Source organism: Giraffa tippelskirchi, chromosome 11, assembly GCF_054371585.1.
Source record: "Giraffa tippelskirchi isolate mGirTip1 chromosome 11, T2T-mGirTip1v1.2.pri, whole genome shotgun sequence".
Classification (NCBI taxonomy): domain Eukaryota; kingdom Metazoa; phylum Chordata; class Mammalia; order Artiodactyla; family Giraffidae; genus Giraffa; species Giraffa tippelskirchi.
The window spans coordinates 4,492,035-4,516,542 of NC_137285.1; the positions used below are offsets into that span (position 1 = coordinate 4,492,035).

The 24,508-nt window shown below is 47.3% G+C and overlaps 1 protein-coding gene and 1 long non-coding RNA gene across 5 annotated transcripts in view; one reads left to right on the forward strand and one right to left on the reverse strand.

Moving 5' to 3' along the window:
* The window catches only part of ZNRF3 (zinc and ring finger 3), a 188,004-nt gene that overhangs the window by 59,683 nt on the left and 103,813 nt on the right, over positions 1–24,508 (reverse strand). For all 4 annotated transcript variants that reach the window (XR_014069017.1, XM_081542783.1, XM_081542782.1 and 1 more), the window contains one exon: positions 2,235–2,360. Coding sequence is in view for 3 of the 4 variants with exons in the window: in XM_081542783.1 (XP_081398909.1) it covers positions 2,235–2,360 (126 nt within the window). In the remaining variant the exon portion in view is untranslated. The remainder of the gene's footprint in view (positions 1–2,234; positions 2,361–24,508) is intronic.
* Positions 14,992–23,916, forward strand: LOC145526628 (uncharacterized). Its single transcript, XR_014069038.1, has 2 exons — positions 14,992–15,310; positions 21,162–23,916. It is a non-coding gene; the product is annotated as an uncharacterized LOC145526628 (long non-coding RNA).

The window sequence follows — 24,508 nt, forward strand, 5'->3', positions numbered from 1 at the left end:
ATTCACGGGCCAGCAGGCCAAGCCATACATGACTCAAGTCACACCCACTCCATGGCTGTTCCAGGTAGGGGAGCAGCAGCTGGGTTCTTGGAGTGACTTCAACACCGCTCGGGCCACAGGGGACCATGGCGGGTGGGGCCCAAGGGGGCCCCGTTCTAGCCCATTTACAGACATGACACACGCGCGCGGGTGGAGGCCCACCGGACTGGGGCAGAGCAAACTCGGCCGAGCCGCTGAGCCCTGTGGAGCAGCAGCTTCAGTACGTAGAAAAATATTCTATTAGGGGCGCATTACCTACAAGGAGAGCACTGTGCCCAAGCTTTGGATGTGGCTGGCATTTCTCCCAGGAAAACACTAACATGTTCTCAAGGGGGTCGCTGCTCTCCAAGCATCATCAGGCAGTGTGGCCGCCTATTTAAACGATGAAGGATGGGGTCCTGGGCCGCCTAAAACACATCGAATCGACTTCGTGAATTGTAAACCAAACAGGCAATAGTCCCTGTGGGTTTTTTTTTGTTTTTCCTTCTTCTTCTTCTATAAAAGGGTGGCTGGGGGGCGAGCGGGGCGTGTTCCCTGGTGGCTCAGTGGTAAACAATCCCCCTGCCAATGCAGGAGACACGGGTTCGATCCCTGATCTGGGAAGATCCCACGTGTCTCAGAGCAACTAAGCCCGTGTGCCCTAGGGCTCGTGCTTCGGAACAGGAGAAGCCACCGTCATGAGAAGCCCGTGCACTGCAACGAGGGAAAAGCCCTCGCGGCAATGAAGACTCAGCACAGCCAAAAACAAATAATTAAAGAAGAAGGCAGGGAAACTTGACAAGTGGTTGGAAGCTACCCAGAAGACAGGTGGGACACAAACATCACAGATCCATGAGGGTCTCCTGGGCCAAAAGTCTTCAAGGAGACACTGACGGGGACATTTTCTTTCTTTCTTTCTTTTTAGTATTTAGCTACTTATTTGGCTGGGCCGGGTCTTTAGTTGCAGCATGCGGGATCTTAAGCGGCAGCATGCAAACTCTTGGTTGTGGCATGTGGGGTCTGGTTCCCTGACCAGGGATCGAACCCGGGCCTGCTGCATTGGGAGCGTGGAGTCTTAGCCCCTGGACCACCAGGCAAGTCCCCTGGGACATTTTCAAGTGTTGGAAAAGGCTCTCTCTCAAGTGCCCTGTATCAGAACCACTCCGCTCTGGCCCGAATCTCCTCAGGAGGTCAGAACCAGGACTGTTTCCACCCCCTCCGCCCCCTCCAGTTCTCTCCCGTGATACCTGGAACAGCTGCTTCTAAGAAGATAAAAAAACATCCAAGCAATAACACTTATCCTTAGGCTGTACTACCGTTCCTCCAACCAAAATCCTAGTAGCTTTCTCCAAACCTTTCTTCTCTTTACCAAAATGATCCAGTTTAAAACAAGATGTCATCTGTTGTATTTTAAGATCACGGATAGACGGTTTTCCAAAGTAAATGGATCTCTACCTTTTATCTCATACTGCAACCAGAGGTAATGCTGACCCTAAGAGTCGCATTTGGTTTTTTTTTTATAGTATTTCTAAGTGGAAGAAGGAAACAGTCGATGGCAGCAGACATTTCTGGAGCACTCTCTCTGCTACACGTTTGTCTCTCATCTCCTGACCATCCTGTGAGGTAAGTTCTAAGACAGGACCGTAATTGCTGTCTGCCATTCTGAAACCAAAAAAGCTCCACAACCCCCAGGTTTTTCCATAACTCAGTTGGCAGCAAAACCTCAGGGCCCTGAACTAACACCGGGCTTAGATTCCAGTCGTCCCACTAAACGTGAATATCCGTGCAGGTGGCTACACAGCCCTGCATGTGTTTGGTTACTGAGGGTGGCCCCACATCTTCTTAATACAAAATATGTGCACCTGAGCACCTTTCTAAATCCCCCAAAATCTCAGCATTCTGAAATATCTGGCCCCCAGGGTGTAAGATAAAGATTGTGAATCTCTATGATCAACCCAGTTTTCTGATAAGAAACTGGGAATCCCTGAGGGTGAGAGACCTGTCCACAAGGTGGACAAGGGTAGAGGCCACTCTGAGGCTGCAGCTGCCACCAGTGTCCAAGCCTCTGACCACCCTAGGGGGGGCTGCCCCAACACACGACTTCAACCAGGAAAGGGCGCTGTGCCAACAGGGGCTCTCTTCCGTACCCAGCTATTTGAGGGCGTGGAGAACACCGGTCAGAACCGGGGCAAGTGGGAGGAGGGCCTGGGGCTTACCTTGCCGAGGACAGTGAGGCATGGTTTCGGGTCCAGCTCCGGCTGTTCCAGTTTCACCACTCCTACCCAGCCGTACTCGTACAGGTCCTCTTCATCATTGTTATTACACAGGCCCAGGGGGTGCATCTAGGAAACAGGCGGGGAGAAAGCTTCAGTGGGCAGGCTGCAGACCTGCAGGACTCCCACGGTGCCCGTCTCAGATGCCACAGTCAAAAGCAACCTCAAAACTGAAAATCATATGGGGAGTGGGAATCCCCTCGGGGGATTCTACTGCAGCACAGTGAGCCGAACCCCTGGGCAGAACACGGTAGGACCATTACAAATAGACTGTATGGACGCTGTCTCACTGCTCTGTAAGGAGCGGTCACCCAAGGCGGACGTCACCTGATGGGAAGCAGGAAAAGAGAAACAGCTTAACTCCCACGTAAGGGCCGGTCTAAATCGCTGTGAAATACCATGACGTTCAGTGGCAGCATCCCAGACTATCTGGCTTCCAGACCTTAACAACACATCTACTTCAGCTGATGCAAGAGGACTTGGAAACACAGTGAGGAATTTATGGAGAGACCACTAGACATGGGGCAGCACTGGCGGTAAAATTAACAGGCCGTTTAAAGGCCACTCCTGGTTACTGGGAGACAGGTGACATTCTTTTGAGTTTTTTTCCAAAATTTGACAAAGCACAAAATCAAACATAGGCAGAAGAGCTGGCCAAATTTTTACCAGGAAAAGCGACGTTGGTGGAAGCCTGAACACAGAATGATACTGCTGTTTGTGCTCAGAGTTCTTAGTGTTGAGTCCGGTATCAGAAGAATCCCTGATAACCATCCGAGAAAAGGAGGTCCTCGAGGATAAACCTAACCTACCACAACGTTAAGGGGTGTATCACGGTGCTGAGCTCTTTAAATAACCGGAAGAAATATGTCTTTAGGTTCGTGGCGTGTTAGAGCTACAAGAGACCGAAGAACCCACCATGTTAGCCAGAACAGATCAATGCCCTCATCTCCAGAGCCTGAGAATATGTTATCTTAAAAGGCATAAGAGACTTAGAGATGTGATGAACTTTGATGTCCTGGATTACCTGGGTGAGCCCAATGTAATCACAAGGGTCCTTACGAGGAAAAGGGGAAATCGTGGAAATAGGGGAGACATTTCCGGGGAAGCAGAGGTTGGAGTGGTGTGCTTTGAAGATGGAGGTGGGAGCCAGGAGCCAAGGAAAGCAGGTGGCCAGCCTCCAGAAGCCAGAAAAGACAAGGAAAAGGATTGTCTCGCAAGCCTCCAGAGCGAATGTAGCCCTGCCGACCCATTTTTTTCACTTCGGACCTCTAGAAATATGCGAGAGTAAGTCTATGTTGCTTTAACCCATTTGGTTTGATGTAACTTGTTACAGCAGCAAATAGGAAACTAAAACATTCTCCTAATCCCCCACTCATTTTACGGATAAAAATGTTTTGGCATCAGATGATAGTAATGGAAATGTGAACACTGTGAATGGACTAAATGCCTCTGAGCTGTATACTTTTTTTTTTAAAGAGGATTCATAAGTTGTGCTTTATTCAGATTTTGAATCTTACATAGCAGTTTAAAGAAATGAGGCTGATCTACAGACTAGTACAGACACATCAAATCATAGTGATATACAAAATGAAATTGAAAAGTATATACAGTTTGACACACAAAAAATTTTTAAATGTCTTTTTTACTGATATATTTATGAATATAAATTCTCAGAAAAAAATTTAGAAAGGATACATGCCAAATTCCTATCTAATTTTCTTCTTGGGGAAGAAATTTTGTTATTTATGAACATTCAAAGGGATTTTGAATAGTATACTTTAAAATGGCTTAAATGGTAAATTTGATGTCAATTTTACTGAAATAAAAAAGCTTTTGGGGGGACTTCCCTGGTGCCAGTGGCTAAGACTCTGAGCTCCCAATGCGGGGGCCCAAGGTTCAATCCCTAGTCAGGGAACTAGGTCCTGCATGCCACAACTAGGACTTGGTGCAGCCAAATAATTAAATAAATGTCAAAAGATTTTTTTTTTTTAGTGTCCCAAGAGTTTACTCAGAAACTACTGTCCTCAGTCAACACGGGGATCCACAGTGTAGGACGACAGTGATTTCCACTCCTCCGGAGCCTAAGCCAGCCCCGTGTCCCTTCAGGAGACCCTGTCCTCAGAGTCCTAGCCCCACCCGATGACCGATGACCAACAGTTCCGCACAAGCAAGGAAGGCAGAGCAGCAGGGCATGCGAATTCGGGATCTACATCAGGACATTAAAGCGCTGCAGGGGCCTGAGGTTTAAAAAAAGGGTTTTAACTTTTGCTGAAACCAGCATTCCCTACACTTTGACGGTCAGCCCATGCTGAGCTTACGAGGCTCACCCTTTCTCATGGGGCACATCCTGAGAGATGCTGGGTCAGGGACCGAACAGGTACATGTGTGAAGAAGCCAACTTAAAGCAGACGTGACTCAAGCCTGACGCTGACACGCATGATGCCAACAGCAAGGGCTTTGAGGGGGAGGAGATGGAGGGACAGAGGGAGGAAGAGGGGACCTGGGAGGGCGGTACCGGGAAACCAGAGCAGCAGGAGCAGGAGGAAAAGATGGGGCCCTTTGGCACACTGGGCAGAGGCTCGAGCTATGGAGCAGGACACGCAGGCATGGGAAGGGCAGCGAGAGGGTGCCCAGAGCTCACAGAAAGCCCCACTGCACACGCCTCACACACACTGAGGTCCTCCTGAAGCCCTGGCCTGTGCCCCCCGGCGGGCCCTCCCCTTCTCAGCGGCCACGCCCTCCCACTTTCCCCCGAGACTCCCTTTCAGACCATCGCTGGGGTGACCGTGAGCAACTCAAAGTGTCAGCCCTGTCAAGGGTGTTGACTTCTGAACAGGGATCAAGACTTAAAAACCAAAAGGAATTTCTGTAAAGCGCTGGCGGGTGTCATGGGTTGGTGAGGGTGGTTTGTTTTCCCTGGGGAGGGTGAAAGGGCCCCCAAGATTTCATCTCAGTGCATCCAAAACCAACCTCGCTGTCTCCACTGACTTCCGGGCTCCTCTCCGGAGTTCCTTCTCTGCCGAGTTCCTTAGAGTTCCTTCTCTAGTTCAAATCTCCAGAGGACTGAACTACCCGGCCTGAGAACGCAATCTCAGCCACAACTCAGGTGTGACTGGTCTCTTCCAACCACCTGCCAGATACTGTCCAACTGGGTCTTTCTCAGCTCAGCCCTGATGACGACATCAGCTTCCAGAAGTGCCTGCCACCCTAGGTCTCCAAACATTCACAACCTGGGGTCCTCTTTTACCAAGGGCTCCACGTTATGGGCTCTGTAACATCTTATGAGCAAACCCAAACTAACTTTCTGGCCAATCCAAAGCTAACGAAAGCATAAGGAAAAAAACCAAGTAGACTCAAACCTAGAACAGAGCTTGACAAAAACTCACTGGAGACAGAATACTGAAGGAGAGGAAGGACAGCCTGAAACGATGAGAGATCAGGAAAACTCCCGGGCAGGTCCACAGAAGAACACTGCCAATAATCCACAAGCTACCCGAAAGTGTGAGGATTTAACAGATCTATCTTGTGCTGAAACTCTGGTCTTGTGCTCTCAGAATAACTTTGTGATGTCAACATTCTTGCTTAAGTCAACTGAAGGCAAATTCCCAGCTGGTCCTCTATCGTGAGGCTTGACATTAAGAAGCTGTGTCTAGAGACTTCCCAGGTGGTCCAGTGGCTAAGACTCTGCACTCTCAATGGAGGGGGCCCAGGCTGAATCCCTGGTTGGAAAACTAGATCCCAAAGGCCACAACAAAAATTGAAGATCCTGAGTGCCACAACTAAAATCCAGTGCAGATAAATAATAGAATTTTTTTTTTTTTTAGAAAGAAGAAGTTGTGCCTCTTGCTGTTTTCCTCCTGATTTTGTTCCGAGGGGTGTTTGGGGGGTGGAGAGGATGCGAGCTTTGGAATCATGTAACCACGTTTTGAAAACTGCCTTTTACGAGGCACATCTTCCTTGGGCAGACGACTCAATTTCTGTAAACCTCTATTTTATCATCTGTAAAATGGGAACAGCAGCATCTGCCTCAACAGGGTGCTGTGAGGATTCAGTGAGATAAAACACATCATCATAGTTGCACAGCAGACGCTCCATCAGTGGGAAAGTCCTCTCCTTCACTTTCTCTAGACATGTCATGCTTGCTTGCAAGTCACACTTCTGCCTAGAATCCTCTGCCCTTAAAGACCAGTGTCAAGGTCCGCCCTCCCATGGAGCTTTCTTGAATGCGCCAGTACAGCTAGTGGTTTCCACCCGTGTTCCCAAATGCTTTACACGGTGCTTGCCACAGTTCCTTCACCGCCTCCACGGGGATGGGCACCTGCTTCTAGAAGTCTTCTCAGAGGTCCCCTTTCACCCCACCCACAGCCTTGCACCCAAAAGGTGCTCAATAAATGACCGCTGGGTGAAGAGCCTGCTAACACGCCTCAGCTCTGCTTGGGGAAGCCATTTGGGTCTCGGCTTGCCTAGGCAAGGGACCAGGACAAAACAGGTCAGAATTTCAGCAAACTACTGCATGAACTTTTAGTAGAGATGGCTCTTACAGCCATTGATCCCCAAGTCACCAACACATTCCTAGGACTTTACTGGCGACCTCAGGATTTCCTGGCAATGGCACAGGAGCAAAAGCTGCTCCTTCTTGGTCACCACAGCCAGGCTGGCAAGGGCGGACAGCACTCTCAAAGTGCGGGGAACACAATGCTGCCTCCCGTCCCTGGGGCAGGTCCACAACAGGACTTTATCAGGGTGGTGGAGGGGGAAGAGGAATAGAGGATCCCTTCCCTAAAAAAAAAAAAAGCAAAATTTAAAATTCTCCTGCCCTGGTCTGACCTCAGAAGCTGCTGTCACCTCTGATAAGACGAGGGAATAAAGCGAGGAAGAGGCAGGCATTGGATCGAGGGCACAGGGAACCCAACAGAGAAGAAAAATAGAGGGAAACCCCAGGATGACAGCTATGCCACCGGCCGGCCGGGCGAGCAGCCCAGATGGGGCCAGAAGGATGAGCACTGCAAACAGCAGCAGCAGCCTGGGTCATCACCCAGGGGGTCTGGCAGTACTGGGCAGACCTGTTATAGTTCTGAACAGGAGGATGAAATGTGATAATTATACAGCAAACTAAAGCAATGGAGGCAGAGGGGACAATTATTAACTCCAGAAAAAAACCAAAACGTCAACGCCAGAATTGTAAACCACAGCAGGGCATGGCACGTAGGACCTGCTTGGCAATAGTGATGGCCATAAAATGTAAATCCCGATCTAGACATTAACTGTCATGTGGCTACACTGGGAAAATGCAGAGATGGGAAATGTGTGTGTGTGGCGGGGGGAGGCGGGAAGGTTGGCACCAGGGAAGGGATGAGGCGGGTTAAGAGAACAAAATCTCCATCTTCCATAGGAGGAAGTCAAAAAACGTATAAATGGGCTAAAATATGAGCCAGTATAAGCACGCTATTTAGAAATTATTGACAGAAACTTAGAAATACTCCTAGATGTGAACAGTAGAAGAAACCACTAAATAACTGAAAATAGTTCCCTCTGAGAAGAGCAATCAGGAATGGCAACAGGTGCCCCGGAGGAAGCCTCTTTTTATTAAAAGCCATGAAGTACACTTTGCCTGTTATAAACATATATGTGCTTCAGTTTGGTTAAGATCTTTGCAGGCACTGCTGGACAGAAGTCCTTTCCTCCAGGTGTTCCAGCAGATTCTCTGGGTCCTGCAGGGAAGTGTTCCATTGGGCCAAAGAGAGACCCCGCAGGCAACCTGCACAGGATCGTGGCCTTGGAGGAGGGCCCTCTGGGACGGCTCTCGGGAGCCCCCAGGCCCAGGGTTGGCGATGGCGGGAACATGGCCCAGGGAGGCCTTGGGGAGAACGGTGCAGAGAGGACCCGCAGCCCAAAATAACTTCTGGCTGGCACCAGGGAGTGACGAGGACTTGGGTGTTGCAGAGGTGGCAGACGCAACAGGCTGGTTGGTTGTTCTAAGGGGCCCTTGTTTTCTCCCAGACACAGACAGAGCCTATTAACCTCCAGAAGGGGTGCTGAACGACTGACTTGCATTTCCTCACAAGGAGCTGCTCGGGGCCAAATGGCTAACAACAAGCAGGGCAGAGGCCCGGCCACCGTCGGTGCCAGGAATTGAGCATCTGGCTTCATGCTGAAATATGAAGATGGACCTTCTTCAAATTTCTCGGAGCCTGATGGGGTTGGCTATCAGGGTTTCACTGTTTTCTTAATGGACAAAGACTAGAGGGAACTTCAAAGCCGAAAGGCTGTGTCAGACAAGGTTAAATAATTGGAGAAAACAGAACCACGCTCCCTTGGGGACGGGACATCAAGCCAGGCTTTGAAACCAAGACCTGCTCTTTAAGAAGCTCTCAGCACAAAATCCTTGAGATATACCAGGGCGCTTTCCACACGTCTGAAAGGGCAAAACTGAAACCGGGGCTGGTCGAGCTCTTATCCAAGGTTACAATATCTCCACACTCTGCTGCAAGTTTAAAATAACTTCAAAAGGGCCGCCTGCTTCTAAGTGGGTTACTGTTACACTGGAGCCAAACACGGAACGAATAGGAGGAGAGACATTTCAGTCTGTAATATTATCTCATCAAAAAATTCCTGGGGATTTAAAAGGGAAACTTCCTTCCTTTTGTCCTTTCGCCGCCCGTCAACTAGGGTAGGGTGTCAGTGTGGTACAAGGTTTCACAGCCCTGGACCTTTTCTTAAAAGGTGTGGTGGCTGCAGTCAAGACTTATAATTTATGTGAAAGAGTGGAAAAGGATAGCTCCACCCGCTTCTCTCTTGAATCACAAGGATTATTTTTTTCTCTTCTATGTACAAAGAAACAGCTCTCTTTCGCTCTTTGAACAAACATGCTGAACCTCTTTCTGGAGCTAGAATCCAGAGGTCCCTGAACACAGTTTTTCTCCCCTAGTTGTCATAGCAATGGGAACAGAAAGTACCACAGACACAGAAAAGGAGCTGGCTGTTGCTGCTGTTTGCTGGAAACTTCGGAATGGGAACTGCCTGAGGATTAAAACTGGTGTTTCTTTTGCCGAGGACTCTGGTTTTCTGAACATGGTCTTCTGCCATGGGCATCACTTTTTAGAAAACCAAGAACCGCCTTTACCCTATTTGGTTCCTCTTGTTCTTGCTACCAAAAGAACCACTGAGAAGCTGCCTGTCGGAAACTGTGCAAAGTAGCAACTATTTCAAATCCATCTTTTCACCTGAATATCGCCAGGCACTGAATTGGGTCAGATAATTATGCTGAAACTTAGATACAGACCTGTGTATATCCCAGGTCTGACTTTATAGACCTTCACTTAGAACTTCCAATTCTGACTCCAAGTAGGTAAGGATATGTTTCATAAGTTAAATTTTATTTTTTAAAAAAGTATCCAATAGCCTATAGAAAACCATCTGAAAATGTTCTGTTCTAAAAATGACCTGATGACAAGAACTGAGTTCCACGCAGAAATTCACGGACACAGTTTTATTTTAAATTGCAAGGCGATGTAATAAGGGACACTTGATTGTTCCTACTATAAAAAAGGTAAGGATTTGGTGCCTGTACACACCAAAGAGTTACTAAATCAAGAAGAAATATGTTGGAGGGGAAAGCGTAAAGTGGGCTTCTCATTCTTCCAGTTTTACAAACAATACTATAAAACCACAAAATCAATAAAACTACTTGGTGCCAATCTTAAACTAGAAAAATGGAACAAGTGGAAAAGGAATTCCAAAAATACATTTAAGTTGTTATAAGATCTTAATATGATGTAAACCAGGGCAACATAAGGATGCAGAAAGGACTCACTCAATAAATTCTGTTGGAACAGGTGTATAGCAATGCAGAGAAAAGCTCAGTTTGGCTGTCCACAAGCTATTCTGAGAATCGATGAGGCAACTTGAGTTAAGGGAAGCCCTTTAGGGAAGCTCGAGAATGACAAAAGGAGGCAGAAAGAACAAGATATTCTTAAAACGTCTCCATGTTATCAGTAGCAGAAAGGAATGAAACGATGGTTATAGGAGAGACATCAATAGGTTATAGTAAGAAAACTGAAAGACCATCAGCCTTATTGTGGATTAATGCACAGCAAAATCACCAACGTAAACCAATGCTAACCGCAGGGAAGGGCTGCTGGGTTTATGTGGACATACCTGGTTGGCCCCATTGCAAATCTGCTCAATTTGGGTGGAATCTGTCTAGCAACATGCAACAAACCCGAGATCCCATGATTTCCTTTCCCCCATAATTCCATTTTTAGAGAAGATACTGAGGAATTAATCTAAAACAAATAAGTCAAAACCAAACTAAATAAATAAAAGAAGAAACACAATCCTAAAGGAAATCAACCCTGAATATTCATTGGACGGACTGATGCTGAAGCTGAAGCTCCAATCGTTTGGTCACCTGATGCAAAGAGGCAACTCACTGGAAAAGCCCCTGATGCTGGGAAAGATTGAGGGCAAGGGGAGAAGGGGGCAGCAGAGGATGAGATGGTTGGATAGCATCACTGACTCAATGGACATGATTTAAGCAAACTCTGGGAGATAGTGAAGAAAAAGGAAGCCCGGTGTGCTGCAGTTTATAGGGTCACAAAGGGTCAGACATGACTTAGTGACTGAACAGTAACAACTTTACATGATAAAATCTTCAAGCAGTCCCCCTCCAAACTATGAAAACATAGAAAGAAAAATGATTTCCCCAAGAGCATATAATCAAACAAAACAATGTGCCTAATTTATGGGATACTGTACAACCCTAAGAAGATAATGATGAAGATAACAGGGTATAAAAAGTACCATGTATGAAACTGTAAGAAAAGTGTATGTATAAGGCAATACCTATTCAAAAATACCATCTGCAGATGGGTAAAGAATGCAAGGAGACAAAGAATTTTAAAAGTTGATGGGTTTAGAGTGTAAGGGTAGCTGGAGACTTTCCTTTTGTGGATTTTAGTATTCATCCAAACCAACGTTTGCTGAGCGCTGACCCAGTGCTGGACACTGCACAAGAGAAGGTAATTACGACCTATTGTTGGGACTTCCCTGGTGATCGAGTGGTTAAGACTTTGCTTTACAATGCAGGTGGTGTGGGTTTGATCCTTGGTCCAGGAGCTAAGACCCCACATGCAGCCTGGTACTGGGAGCCAGTGCTGGCCAAACAGCACAGGCTGCGTGCAAGGTCTTAGCAAGGAAAACACAGGAGGAAATTATTATACACCAGCGCACAGCGAGGAATCAACCATGAACACTATCCTAACCAACGATGACAGCAGCTTAGCTCCAGTCATTCTGACGTGCTGAACTTGCTCGAGAGGCCACCTGATCACAGAAATACTTTACCAAGTTACATGGCGATTTGGCTTCCTTCCTCTGAAACACATAAGACAGATGGACAAAAACACTTGAAACAAAAATAAAGCTAAAAATTCTTTCACCTAGAAAATACACCGTGTGCATGCTAAGTTGCTCAGTCGTGTCTGACTCTTTGCGACCCCATGGACTGTAGCCCGCCAGGCTCCTCTGTCCATGGGATTCTCCAGGCAAGAAAACTGGAGTGGGTTGCCCTGCCCTCCTTCAGGGGAACTTCTCGACTCAGGGATCAGAGCCCCATCTCTTATGTCTCCTGCGTTGGCAGGTGGGTTCTTTACGACTATCGCCACCTAGAAAGCCCCAGAAAAGACACTTCTTCACCCCAAATATGACAATAAAGAACAAGTCAGGGGTTCTTTATAAAATAAAGACAACTCCTGAGATTTGAGGAGTTTCTTACAAGGAATACCCAGGGAGAGAATGCAGGCTTGCTGTAACTTTGAGTCGTTTTCTGAATGCAAAGAAAGTCAGGCCTTGGGGGGGTAGATTCATTACATTACCTCCCAATCATGATTCTAATTCACTTTTATTCAGAACATCTCCTTAATTAGTAAAACAGTAATTAGTAAAAAAAAGTAAAATGGGAGGAATGAGCCAACAGTTGCCAAGTGACTGTTCTGGACACGGAGGGACTCAGCACCGTGTTGGCAGCGGGCAGTCTGCTGTCCAGCCTGGGGGCAGAGCCCATCCTTTCCGCTGACCCTATGGCGCTGCCCCGATGTGTTGGATGTGGCTGTGAGCCACCGGCCAGGGTGGCTCCTGGCACTGCCGCTTAACTTCTGGCCACCCGGGAAGAGCCATGCAACCTCAGAGCTTGCTTCCCGTCTGAGGGTGGTGCTGCTCCCGACTACGTGCATCTATTCCTGAGGTTAGACCTGGGGTGGGCCCGTGTCCAGGCTGGTGGCCAGTGGGGCAACACAGCTGACACCAGAAGCACAAGCAACCAGAGAAAAAACAGATCAACTGGACTAGTGACAAAACGGAAAGGACGCCCTCAAGGATGTGCAGAGACAACCCGCACGATGGAAGAAAATACAAGCAAATAAGGTATCTGATAATGGACTAGAATGCGGAAAAATCCTTACAACTCAGTAATGAAAAGACAAATTATCTAACTGAAAAATGGGCAAGGGATCTAAATAGATATTTCTCCAAAAAAAAAAAAAAAAAAAAGCAAATGCAAATAAGCACATGAAAAGTTGCTCAATGGCATTAGCCACCAAGGAAATGCAAATCCAAACCACAATGAGCTACCACTTCGTACCCTGGTGCTGCGCTGTGCTTAGTCACTCAGTCGTTGTCCGACTCTTTGCACCCCGTCAACTGTAGCCCACCAGGCTCCTCCGTCCATGGGGATTCTCATGGAGTCAGCAGCCGTTCCCTTCTCCAGGGGATCTTCCCAACCCAGGGTTCAAACCCAGGTCTCCCGCATTGCAGGTGGATTCTTTACTGTCTGAGCCATTAGGGAAGCCCCCATACCCTCTAAGACGGCTGTAATCAGAAAGAAAATAACAAGTGCTGTCTACCAGGTGGAAAAATTAGAACCTCCATTCACTGCTTTGGGAACCGTGGAGATAGTGCAATAATTTTGCAAACAGAGTTACCATCTGACTTGGCAATTCCACTCCTAGCTATATAACCAGCAGATATGAAAACATATATCCACACAAACACCTGCACCTGAAAGTTTATGGTAACATTATTCATTATTCCACCAAAAAGGTAGAAAGAGAAAAGAAAGAAAGCACTCAGTCATGTCCAACTCTTTGTGACCCCATGGACTGTAGCCTACCAGGTTCCTCCGTCTGTGGGATTTTCCAGGCAAGAATGCTGGAGTGGGTTGCCATTTCCTTCTCCAGGAGATCTTCCCAACCCAGGGATTGAACCCGTGTCTCACGCAATGTAGGCAGACGCTTTACCATCTGAGCCACCAGGGAAGTGTCCATCAATAGGTGAATGGGTAAACAAAACATGGTCCACTCATACAAGGGCATATCACTCGGCTGTACCCAGGAACAGCATACTGATACATCCTGCAACATGGGTGAGCCTTGAAAATAGGAAGCTGAGTCAAAGAAACCAGTCACAAAAGTCCACATCTTATATTGCTCTATTCATACGAAAGTCCAGCACAGGGAATTCTATAAATACAGAAAATAGATTTGTGGTTGCGTAAGGCTGAAGGGTTGAGGAATGAGAGGTTGGGGAAATAGGACCTGAAAGGTACAAGGTTTCTTTTTTGATATGACTTGAGTGTTCTAATATGGATTGTGGTGACACTCGACAGCTCTGTGAATATGCTAAAAACCACTGAACCCTATACTTTGTACAGTGAACTGTATAGTGTGTAAACTATATCTCGACAAAGCTGTTATGAAAGAGCTATGCAAATAAAGGAAAAGTTAAAAAAGAAAAAAAGTAGGGGAGGATTCTAATTAAGAGCAATGGTATGGCGTGTTGAAGAGAATGCAGTCCCAGAGGTCCATTTCCTCAGGCCTAAAGTAGGGACTGGGCCTGCATCTCCTGAGTTAGACGGCAGGAGCCAACGTACTTGGTAAACTAGGATCCCGGGGCTGGGGGTGAAGGGTGTGTATCGCGGCACAGTGTCTAAGAAGGCGGGGTCTCCAGGAAGAGTGAGAATTGGAGGACCAGTGAGAGCAGAGTGGGGTGAAAGTACAACCATCCCCGGTCGCCAAGCCCAAGACCATGGACCCAAGCGAGAAACCTGTCACAGGAAAGCAGGACCCCAGTGACGGATCCAGAACGGGGGTGGGGGGTGAGGGTGGGGCCAAGCGCCTGCAGGGAGGGGAAGGGTGCCTCGGGGTCCTCAAGGACTCACTAGCTCCACCCACAGGCCACGGGGTCACCCCACCCTGTCCCGCCTCTCTGGAATGGCGCTGGCGAGTTTCCAACTGGAGCCTTCAGAAAGGGACACTGGATGAAAACTGCCTGATTAAAACTGTCCTGTGTTAGTCTGTTAATAACAGGGGCGGGGGGATAGGGAGGAGAGAAGACCACAACAATAAAAGCAATAATTTATACGCTGTGCTTTCCCACCCTGGACGACCTTGGGCGAGTGGCATGAGGGCTCCACTCGCTGGGATCCTGAGAGCGAGGGGAACGCCCACCCCCTGTTCAGCCCGTGGGGGTTTGGGGAGGATTAATGAGGTGATGTCTGAGCTCTGCTCCAGGCCCCCTGCAGACACCACTAGGTCTCAGGCATTATTAGCACAAGCTAGGACAGCCTTCTGCCCTTTCCTCACCTCATTATGACACCTAAGCTTTATTACATCTGCTATTAAATTTCTCGCTCTAAGAGTGCACCGCAGAGGTCACAACCCAGGCTGGGTCTGCACTGCCTGGCCAGCCTTGTTAACGCCACTCCTTAAACCCTGCTCCTCAACAAGGCACCTTGAACCTTCAGCAGGGCGCCCAGTATTTGATGCCAGAGACGGATGGTTTAAAAGGCCCTCTAGGATCTCCCTGGTGGTTCAGTGGTAAAGAATCGGCCTGCCAACGCAGGAGACATGGGTTCGATCCCTGGTCTGGGGAGAGTCCACATACCAGTGGAACAGCTAAGCCCGGGGCCACAACTACTGAGCCGGCGTACCTGGAGCCTGTGCTCGGCAACGAGAGAAGCCCAGGTACTGCGGCCAAGAGTAGCCCCCGCTCGCTGCGACTAGAGGAAGCCCATGTGCAGTAAGGAAGACCCAGCACAGCCAAAAATAAACAAACACATAATAAAGGTCCCCTGGATTTGGGGGTTTTGAGACCCCTGCTTCACGTTACCACCCTTACCCCTCAACATTTAAGACCTGAGGGGAGGGACTGCCAGGCTGGGGAGGGGCGGGGCAACAAGCTCCTGGAGTCTTCAAGGACTCTGTTCCTGGGTATCAGACTCATGCCCCGGTTTTTGCAGGGCTTAATTTCAAGGCTACCAACCTAGGAGACCAGTATTTCAAAGTGAAGGCAAGGCCACGTTGTGTGTGTGTAAAACTGATACAAAAGTCTATACGTGGGCCTCTGTCTTTAAGGGTCTTTATTCAGTTGGGTGAACTAACATTGTAAGTTTGTTGTGAAGATCAGAGATAACACATGTTAAACTTCCATAGTGGTGGATTATAACAGCTGCCAACACTTATCGTGGGCTTGCTGTGTTGCGGGCACTGGTTTTCCAGTTTTACAGGTGATAATTCACTTGATCCTAACAACCTTGAGTTAGGTATTCTTGGTATTCCCATTTTATAGACAAGGAAATCGAGACAGAGGGGTTCAGTGATTTGTTCAAGGTCACACCCAAGTCAGTGGTAGAGCTGAGATTTAAACCCAGGTAGCCTTTACCCCCTGCCACAGTAGCTATAAAATACGACCCCATTCATATTACCTTCTTGGTGCTGAAAAGAAAATGAACGTGTTTTCTCCAACCCAAGTGCTAAGAATGGTTCCTATCCTGATACCGTCTTAGTTATTAGGTTGACCTTGAGTTTAAACAAACAAACAGTGAGAGAAAGGAGAAGGGTCGACAGGGATGTGGGTGACAAGGGACTCTAGAAGTGAGGCAGCATCCACTTTGAGGGGCAGCAGAGGAGAAACAAACAGGTTCCCAGTGAAGAAGGCTTCATGACCCTCTACTTCCACAAACCAAAGTTCCAAATCTGGGAATATGCAAGCAGCCATAATCATCCAGCCGAACACCAGACCCATTTAAGACAGAAGCAGCCACGGAAATAAAAATGCCAAATTCATGATGGTGGCCACATTATCCGATATACTGTTTTACATCTCAATCCCTTTATTTCTTGAGAAAGCATAGGTGGGTGGGGTCGGAGGGAGGTCCAAGAGGAAGGGGATATATGTATACATATACAGCTGATTCACTTCATTGTACAGCAGAAACCAACAATTATATGCCAATTGAAAAAAAAAGAAAGCACAAACCGGATGACTTTGTTACATAAGAAATCTACCCACCACACCCCCATCTCAAGCACAGTCAACTCACTCCATAAATCAGTAATCTTCCTAGTAAGTCTCCTGTCTACTTTCAGATACTCCTCCCAATGTCCTGACCGACAAAAACCTAATTCCTACCTCTGCAAAGCTCCTAGGTCCTCGTCTAAATGAAAAAATAAATTAAACCTCTGAAGGTCAGTGGGTACCAAAAAGTACCTTGGCAGGAAGGAAACTACCAATCTATATCAATTCTTTTAACCTGAAGAAAAAAGTAACACACAATAGCAAATCATAAGTGTACCAACTAGGTCCAGAAACATGTTAATAAAGAAACAAGTCATTTTTTAAATTGGGAGGTGGCCAAAGAAGCAGGAATGCAGCAGGACTTCAGTCTGTGTGTCAGCATAGGAGGATAACCAGCCCGTCTTCCCATCACCTTCCCCAGGATGCAGCTGACCCAGAGCCAGAAGCTGGAGGACCACTCCCAGCCCTGGCGAGAAAGACCACCCACCATGACAGAGCCCACTGAGAGAACTTGGCTTGGTTCTAGCACCAAACAACTCCAGATCACCCGGGAAGCCTGTTTATCTGATTTTCCTCCCTGAGGAGAGGTGAACAGAGCACAGGCTCCAGGCAGCAGCCTCAACTCGGTCTCCTACAGCCGTGGCCTTGAACATGTCATTGTCATTCAGCCCCTTGGGCCTTTGAGATTTTGCATCTATAAAACATGGCAAGAAACACCCCGGCTCATACATCTTCGGATGTGGTGGGTAGCAGGGGGTGGCCTGCAGATGGTGACTGCAGCCATGAAATTAAAAGATGCTTGCTCCTTGGAAGAAAAGCTATGACAAACCTAGACAGCATATTAAAAAGCAGAGACATTACTTTGCCAACAAAGGTCCATCTAGTCAAAGCTATGGCTTTTTTTCCAGTAGTCATGTATGGATGTGCAAGTTGGACCATAAAAAAGGCTGAGCGCTGAAGAATTGATGCTTTTGAACTGTGGTGCTGGAGAAGATGCTTGAGAGTCTCTGGGACTGCAAGGAGATCCAACCAGTCCATCCTAAAGGAAATCAGTCCTGAATATTCATTGGAAGGACTGATGCTGAAGCTGAAACTCCAATACTTTGGCCACCTGATGTGAGGAGCTGAGTCACTGGAAAAGACCCTGATGCTGGGAAAGATTGAAGGCAGGAGGAGAAGGGGACGACAGAGAACAAGATGGTTGGATGGGATCACCGACTCAATGGACACGAGTTTGAGTAAGCTCCGGGAGATGGTGAAGGACAGGGAAGCCTGGTGTGTTGCAGTCCATGGGATCGCAAAGAGTCAGACACGACTGAGCAACTGAACAACAACAACAAGAGAGTGGCTACTCAGACGCAGGTCCCCTTACTGCTCAACGAGACCATCTGTGGCTGCTTAAGGACTTAAGCAGTAACCTCCTGCCTTAGCACTTAAGATCAGGCTTGAGACGGAGTAGAATGTGTGCAGAAAAAATACCGCCTTAAAACTGCCACTCCTGGGACTGGATTTCCCTGGAAGCCCAGTGGTTAAGATTCCGAGCTTCCAATCAGGGGACATGAGTTTGACCCCTGCTTGGCTTGAGGAACTAAGATCCCATACGCCACACTGTGCAGCCAAATAAATAAATGAAGTAAAATAAAAATGTAGTTTTTAAAACAAAAACCAATCAAACAAACAAAAACTGCCACTCCTTCATAGGTTAGCAGTCTTCTCTCTTTTGGTAGTCTGGGAGATTTTTTGCTTTATGCCTACATTGGGCTATTGCACTGCAACGTGTCCAGGTGTGGACTTGTGAGTTTATTTTAATTCATCTTGTTAAAGCAAAGCACTGGGTGTGTTTCATTCTGAAAACTTGTATCTTGTTTTGCCTCTGGAAAATTCTCAGGCTTTGTTTCTGAATAGCGCTTGTCTGCCACTGACCCGTCTCTCTTCCTCAAGAGCACCTACCAGATTTGGTTGGAGGCTCAGGTCTTCCCTACATGTGACCCAACTATTCTATCGAAACATTTTTACTCTTCCTCTTCGGCATTCTGCATATCTTCCAATTCACTAATCCTATCTGTATGTTTGTCCAGTATGGGGCTTCATTCATCAAGATTTAAATTTCGATTCTCATTTTTCACTTCTGGCATTTGCACTTTTTTTTCACACCTACCTATTAATACTTCCTTTCTGCCTGTCGTGTTTCCTGTTTTCTTACAGCTGTAATTTCTTCCGTCTTTGCTAATTCTAAACATGCATTTCACAGTCGGTATCGGATTGCTCTATTTTCATGTAACCCAGAACAAATTAATCTCTCGGTGTTGATTTGGTGGGCTATCTTTAGTACTTCAGATGTTCTGGAATTTTGGTTTGCAAGTCCACACGGTCAGAGTTAGTCAGCAGGAGGTGGAGTGGAGTAGGGTGGGGGTGGGGTGGGGTCTCTTCTGCACCACCCCTCCCTCACAGTTTTGTGGTCATTTCTCCCAGGATCCGCCTCACGCCGACAGGTCAGGACCCCTAGCACATAGTAAGGCAGGCAAACTTCAGTCACGCCTCCAGGTGATGCTGGCCCACGAGTGGGCTGCAGGCCTGTGTCTGCTTCTTCCCGGTGCCCTAGACTTCACCCTGAGCAGTAATTGTCTTGGATGTTTTTAGCTTCCTTCCACAGCCGGAGCGGCCAGCCCAGACCTTGTTTTCAGCAGTGAGTCTGGCTCGTGGGCTACTTTTAGTTCCCTCTGCCCCAGCAGAGCAGGGCTCCCAGACTCGCAGCTGAGCGGGGCTGTGGCTTCAGCATAAAAAAGGCTGATGCTTTTTATTTGGTTGTGTGTTTTTCACAGATATGTCTGTCTTGTTTTTGAGCATAATTGCATCTTTAATTTTCTTTTTATATTTGATGTTTGGAACTAGGGGCAGGGCGAGGGGGAAGGGAAGCGACTCCAAATTAAACATATACACTGAGCAGAAGGTGGCTATTTAAACAAAGACTTAAAGGAGGTAAGGGAGACAGTCATGCCTGGAGGAAGAAAATTATCCCAGAAAAGAGGGAACAACCGCAAGTGCAAGAAGCCTGAGGCAGGTCTGCAGTGTCTGAAGAACTGAGTGAACAAGGGGGATGGCACGAGGCAGAAATGCGAGGGCTTTACATGCCCTGCTAAGTAGGTGGGAAATTCTCAACAGAGCAGCAAGAGGGCTGGGCTTGGGTCTTAACAGGATTGCTCTGGCTGCTACATTTGGGGAAAGATGGGTGGGGAGGGTGGCGGGAAGTGGGAGCGTAGATGAAGGGACACCAGCTAGGAGTCTCCTCTGAGAACCCAGAGGAGAAATGACAGTGGGTGAGAACAGGGGAGACGTGGTGAAAGCGGTTGGTTCTGAATATAATTTGAAGGTAGAGCAGCAGAAATCGTCAATGGATTGGACGTGGGTGGGGGAGAGAGACAGTAGTCAAGAAGGGCTCCAAGGATAGAAATGCTATTGCCTGAGATGAAAAAGAATGACAGAACAGGTTTGTTTTGGAAGGAGTTCAGTTCTGAACACTAAAATGAAAGCTGAGCCTTGTCTTATACAAAGATACAAAAATGACTGTAAGACTCAAAAGAAGACTGAGGACTATTATCCAGAATATATAAAGAACTCTTAAAACTCCATAATAGAAACACAAACAGTCCGATTAAAAATGGGGAGAGGATTTGAATAAAGACTCCACAAAGAAAGAGACAAGGGTGGCAAATAAGCACACAAAAAGATGCTCAGCATCATTAGCCATCAGAGAAATGCAACTTCAACACAAGATATACTGCTACACACCCAGTAGAAGGGCTGAAATGAAAAGACTGATAATACGAAGGGATGGTGACGATGTGGAGCAATGGGAACTCGCATGCACTGCTTTCCAGAAGGCAAAGTGGCACAGTCACTCTGGAAAAGCAGTTCGACAACTTCTTATAAAACAAGACACAGCCCTACCAGGTGACCCAGCCATTCCACTTCTGGGCGTTTACACAAGAGAAATGAAAACATTTGTCTATACAAATCTTGTACTCAAATAGTCATAGCAGCTTTGCTTGCAAAAGCCAGAAAGTGGAAACAACCCAGTGTCCATCAACAAAGTAAATGAATAAATAAGATCTGGTGTATCCATATAATGGAATATTACCCAGCCATAAAGAGCTACAAAACATGGATGCGTGCTACAACACAGATGAACCTCAAAATCAACACACCGAATAAAGTAACCCAGCCTTCCTCCCCTCCCCTCAGAAAGGGTACATAATGCTTGTTTCCATTAATGCAAAATTCTAGAAAATAGAAGCTTATCTGTAGTGACAGAAAGCAGACCAGTGATTCTCTGGGGCTGGGCCAGAGGAAGGGATGGGCTGCCAAGGGACAAGAAATTTTCAGGGGTAATGAAAACATTGGTTGTGGTATTGGTTTCACAATGTCTACATCTATCAAAATTTCCTACATTTTACCTTTAAATGGTTACTTTATGGTATATAAATACTTTAATTAAAAGTTTGTTTGTTTGTTTTTAAGGAAATTGCTGAATTCTGGGCAAAAAACAGACAACATTGTAAAAAGAGTCAGCAACTCCATCATGGGGCTCTCCACCCCAACCAAACATCACAAAGCATCTCAGTGCCGACACTCAGTTATGTAAATAGGTTGTTCATTCATAAACACGTGATGACCTGGGAGAGAAGAAAGAAATCTTTCCTTCTCTGATTCAGGTCTAGCTCGAACTGGAGCAGGAAAACCAACATGAGATGATGTCTTTTTTAGATCACGAGTGTGGATTTGGCGTTTCAGGCTTTGTAAACCCTAATCCTGGTGGAATAAAGATTGAAGCCGAGAGGGCGGCCCTTTGGGTGTCTCACCATTCCATCAGAGGCAGTGCACGCACTGAGCCACAAGAGCCCTCTCTGCTTCACTCTTCCGAAAGGACATTTCTGCTACAAGCCAGTGTGCATAGAATAACTTTACATCTGACGCACAGGAACTAAGAGCAGTCCCTTACCTGTAACTCTGCATTCAGGCTTTTATTCTTGCAAACCCAAAGTATGCACAAACCAAATTCTGGTCAGAGACAGGCAACAAAGAACATTCTTAAGGGTAGGGGCAGCAATGTGGCACCTCGTTCACCCCACCACACCTCTCCCAACACAGGCTGTGCCTTCACACATATGCGTTCTTCCATGCACACACAACTATGTCACTATGCACCACTAACAGCACATGTAGTGTGACCACATGTAAACATGGGACAGAAGATAATACAGTCGTCCAGCAGTATCCACGGCAACCATCCTGGTTCCAGGATGCCACTCCCCTACCCCCCATTCTCCTGCATACCAAAATCCAAGGGTGCTCAAGTCCCTTATACGAAATGCTGCATATCTGCATATGATCTACACAGGTGGCGCTAGTGGTAAAGAACCCGCCTGCTAATGCCGGAGATGTAAGAGATGCGGGTTTGATCCCTATATTGGGAAGATAATCTGGAGGAGGGCATGGGAACCCACACCAGTATTCTTGCCTGGGAAATCCCATGGACAGAGAAGCCTGGAGAGCTGCAGTCCAAAGGGGTACAAAGAGTCGGACATGACTGAAGGGACTGAGCACAGCACATACACTCATCCTTCTGTTCACTTTATGTCATCTCTAGGTTACTTACAACATTCAACACAATGTCAACAGTTGTAAATACAATGTAAATGTTAGAGTCACCAGCATGAGGCAAATCTAGTTTCTGCCTTTTGGGACTTTCTAGAATTTTGCTTCCCAACCCAACACTTTCCGTCTGCAACTGGCTGAATCCAAGGACGTGGAACCTGTGGTTCTGCAGGGCCGACAGACGCTGGTTCTGGATTATGTCGTGGGAGGCTGCCTGACCAGAGGAGCACTGGTAACATTTCAGTACAACGGTAGAGTCAGAGGTCATCTCTCTCTGGGAAAAACGAGCGACCGCTTGTGTCTTTTAGGGAGCTGAACCAGAGACTGTTGGAAGGTGGTCTGAAGACACGTCAGTGCCACAGACAACTACATCACACCCTCTGTGTCCTGAGCCTTCCGTGTAAGGTCAGAGGTCACGGGAAGTCCTTCCGTGGAGGCTGCAGCTTTAGGCCAGGCCTGTCCGGCAGCACCTTCTGCGGTGATGGGGACGCTCTGTTTCTGCACTGATACTGCGGGAGCCAGGAGCCACATGTGGCCATGGAAACCGGGGAACTGCACTCTAAGTTTTACTTAATTTTAATGAATTCAAATTTAAGGAGCCACTTCTGGCTAGTGACTGTCATGTTAACTTTAGACTCTGAAATCTAGTATTTCCCTATGATCTCAAGAGAGGAAAAAAAAGTCTAGAGATGCTTTACCCTGTCCTCCTCAAATTATCTTAAAAGTCAGGATTGGCTCAAATCTAGAAGATAAAGAAATGTGTTGGATACCGCGGGCTTACAGGGGAAATGCTGTGGTGAAGAGATTCTCTTTGGGCAGCGCCATGCAGTGCAGAAAAAAACAAAACACCCGGGAAACCAGCAGTGAAGGTGTTCTGGGGGTCACAGACCAGTGGGAGGTCAGGTGACACAGGAAATTGGAGAGCAAAAGGCAGGGCTCAGGCTGCCGGTGATCTCACTGGGTAGTCTCGGGCAAAAAAAAAAAACAAAACATTTTTTTCTTTCTGGACCTCAATTTCTCAACAATGCACAGGATTTAACCAGCTGCCCCATCTAATTCACACAGAAAGGCAAAGTAACGATCACCTAAGAATACCAGGGGCTTCCCTGGTGGCTCAGATGATAAAGAATCTGCCTGAAATGCAGGAGACCCGGGTTTAATCTCTGGATCAGGACCTCTGGAGAAGGAGACGGCAACCCACTCCAGTATTCTTGCCTGGAGAATTCCACGGATTCTGTAGCCTGGCAGGCTACAGTCCTTGGGGTTGCAAAGAGTTGGATACGACTGAGCCATGAAGGGGCTGGAGCCCACAAGAGCCTGGCAGGCGGTGGGCACTGCTATGGTCTGAATGCTTGCTGTCTCCGCAGAATTCCTCTGTTGCAGTCTTAGCTTCCAAAGGTGATGGTATTAAGTGGGTGGGGCCTCTAGGGGGTGCTTACGTCAGGTACGGCATCAACACCTTGTGAACGAGGCTCCACAGAACTCTCCGGCCTCTTCTGCCATGTGAGGATGCAGTGAGAAGTCTGAAGCCCAGGAGAGGTCCCTCACCAACTATGCTGGCACCCAGATCTCAGATTTGCAGCCTCCAGAAGAGTGAGAAATAAATTTCTGTTCCTTATAAGCTGGCCAGTCCATGGTATTTTGTTCAAACAGGCCCAAAGAGCTGAAAGTCTGAACAACAAAGGAGACTCCATATCCGGAACTGAAAACACCCTGATTTCAGAAGGGAGCAGCAAGGCAGACCCACAGGCAGCTTGTAACTCCTACAAAAGTTGCCCCAAGTAGGTCTTTTTAAAATACAGTCCCTGTCAGATTTCCCTGGTGGTCTAGTGGTTAAGAATCTGCCCGCCAATACAGGGGACACAGGTTCAATCCCTGGTTAGGGAAGATCCCAAATGCTGCAGAGCAATTAAACCCATGCACCACATCTACTAGAGCTCGTGCTCTGCAACAAGAGAAGCCACTGCAATGAAAAACCTGCGCACCGCAATGAATTAGCACCTGCAGAGCACTGCAGCCAGAGAATACCCACATAGCAACGAAGACACAGCAGAGTCACACACACACATATATATATTGTATAGATCCTATCAATAGGATCCAAGATCCACAGAATCCAAGAGCCTTGACTCCAGATGGTAACTCCAATGCTCAACCCTTCCTGCTAGATCAGACTTCCAACGCAGTGCTGTAGCTCAGAAATCACCAGC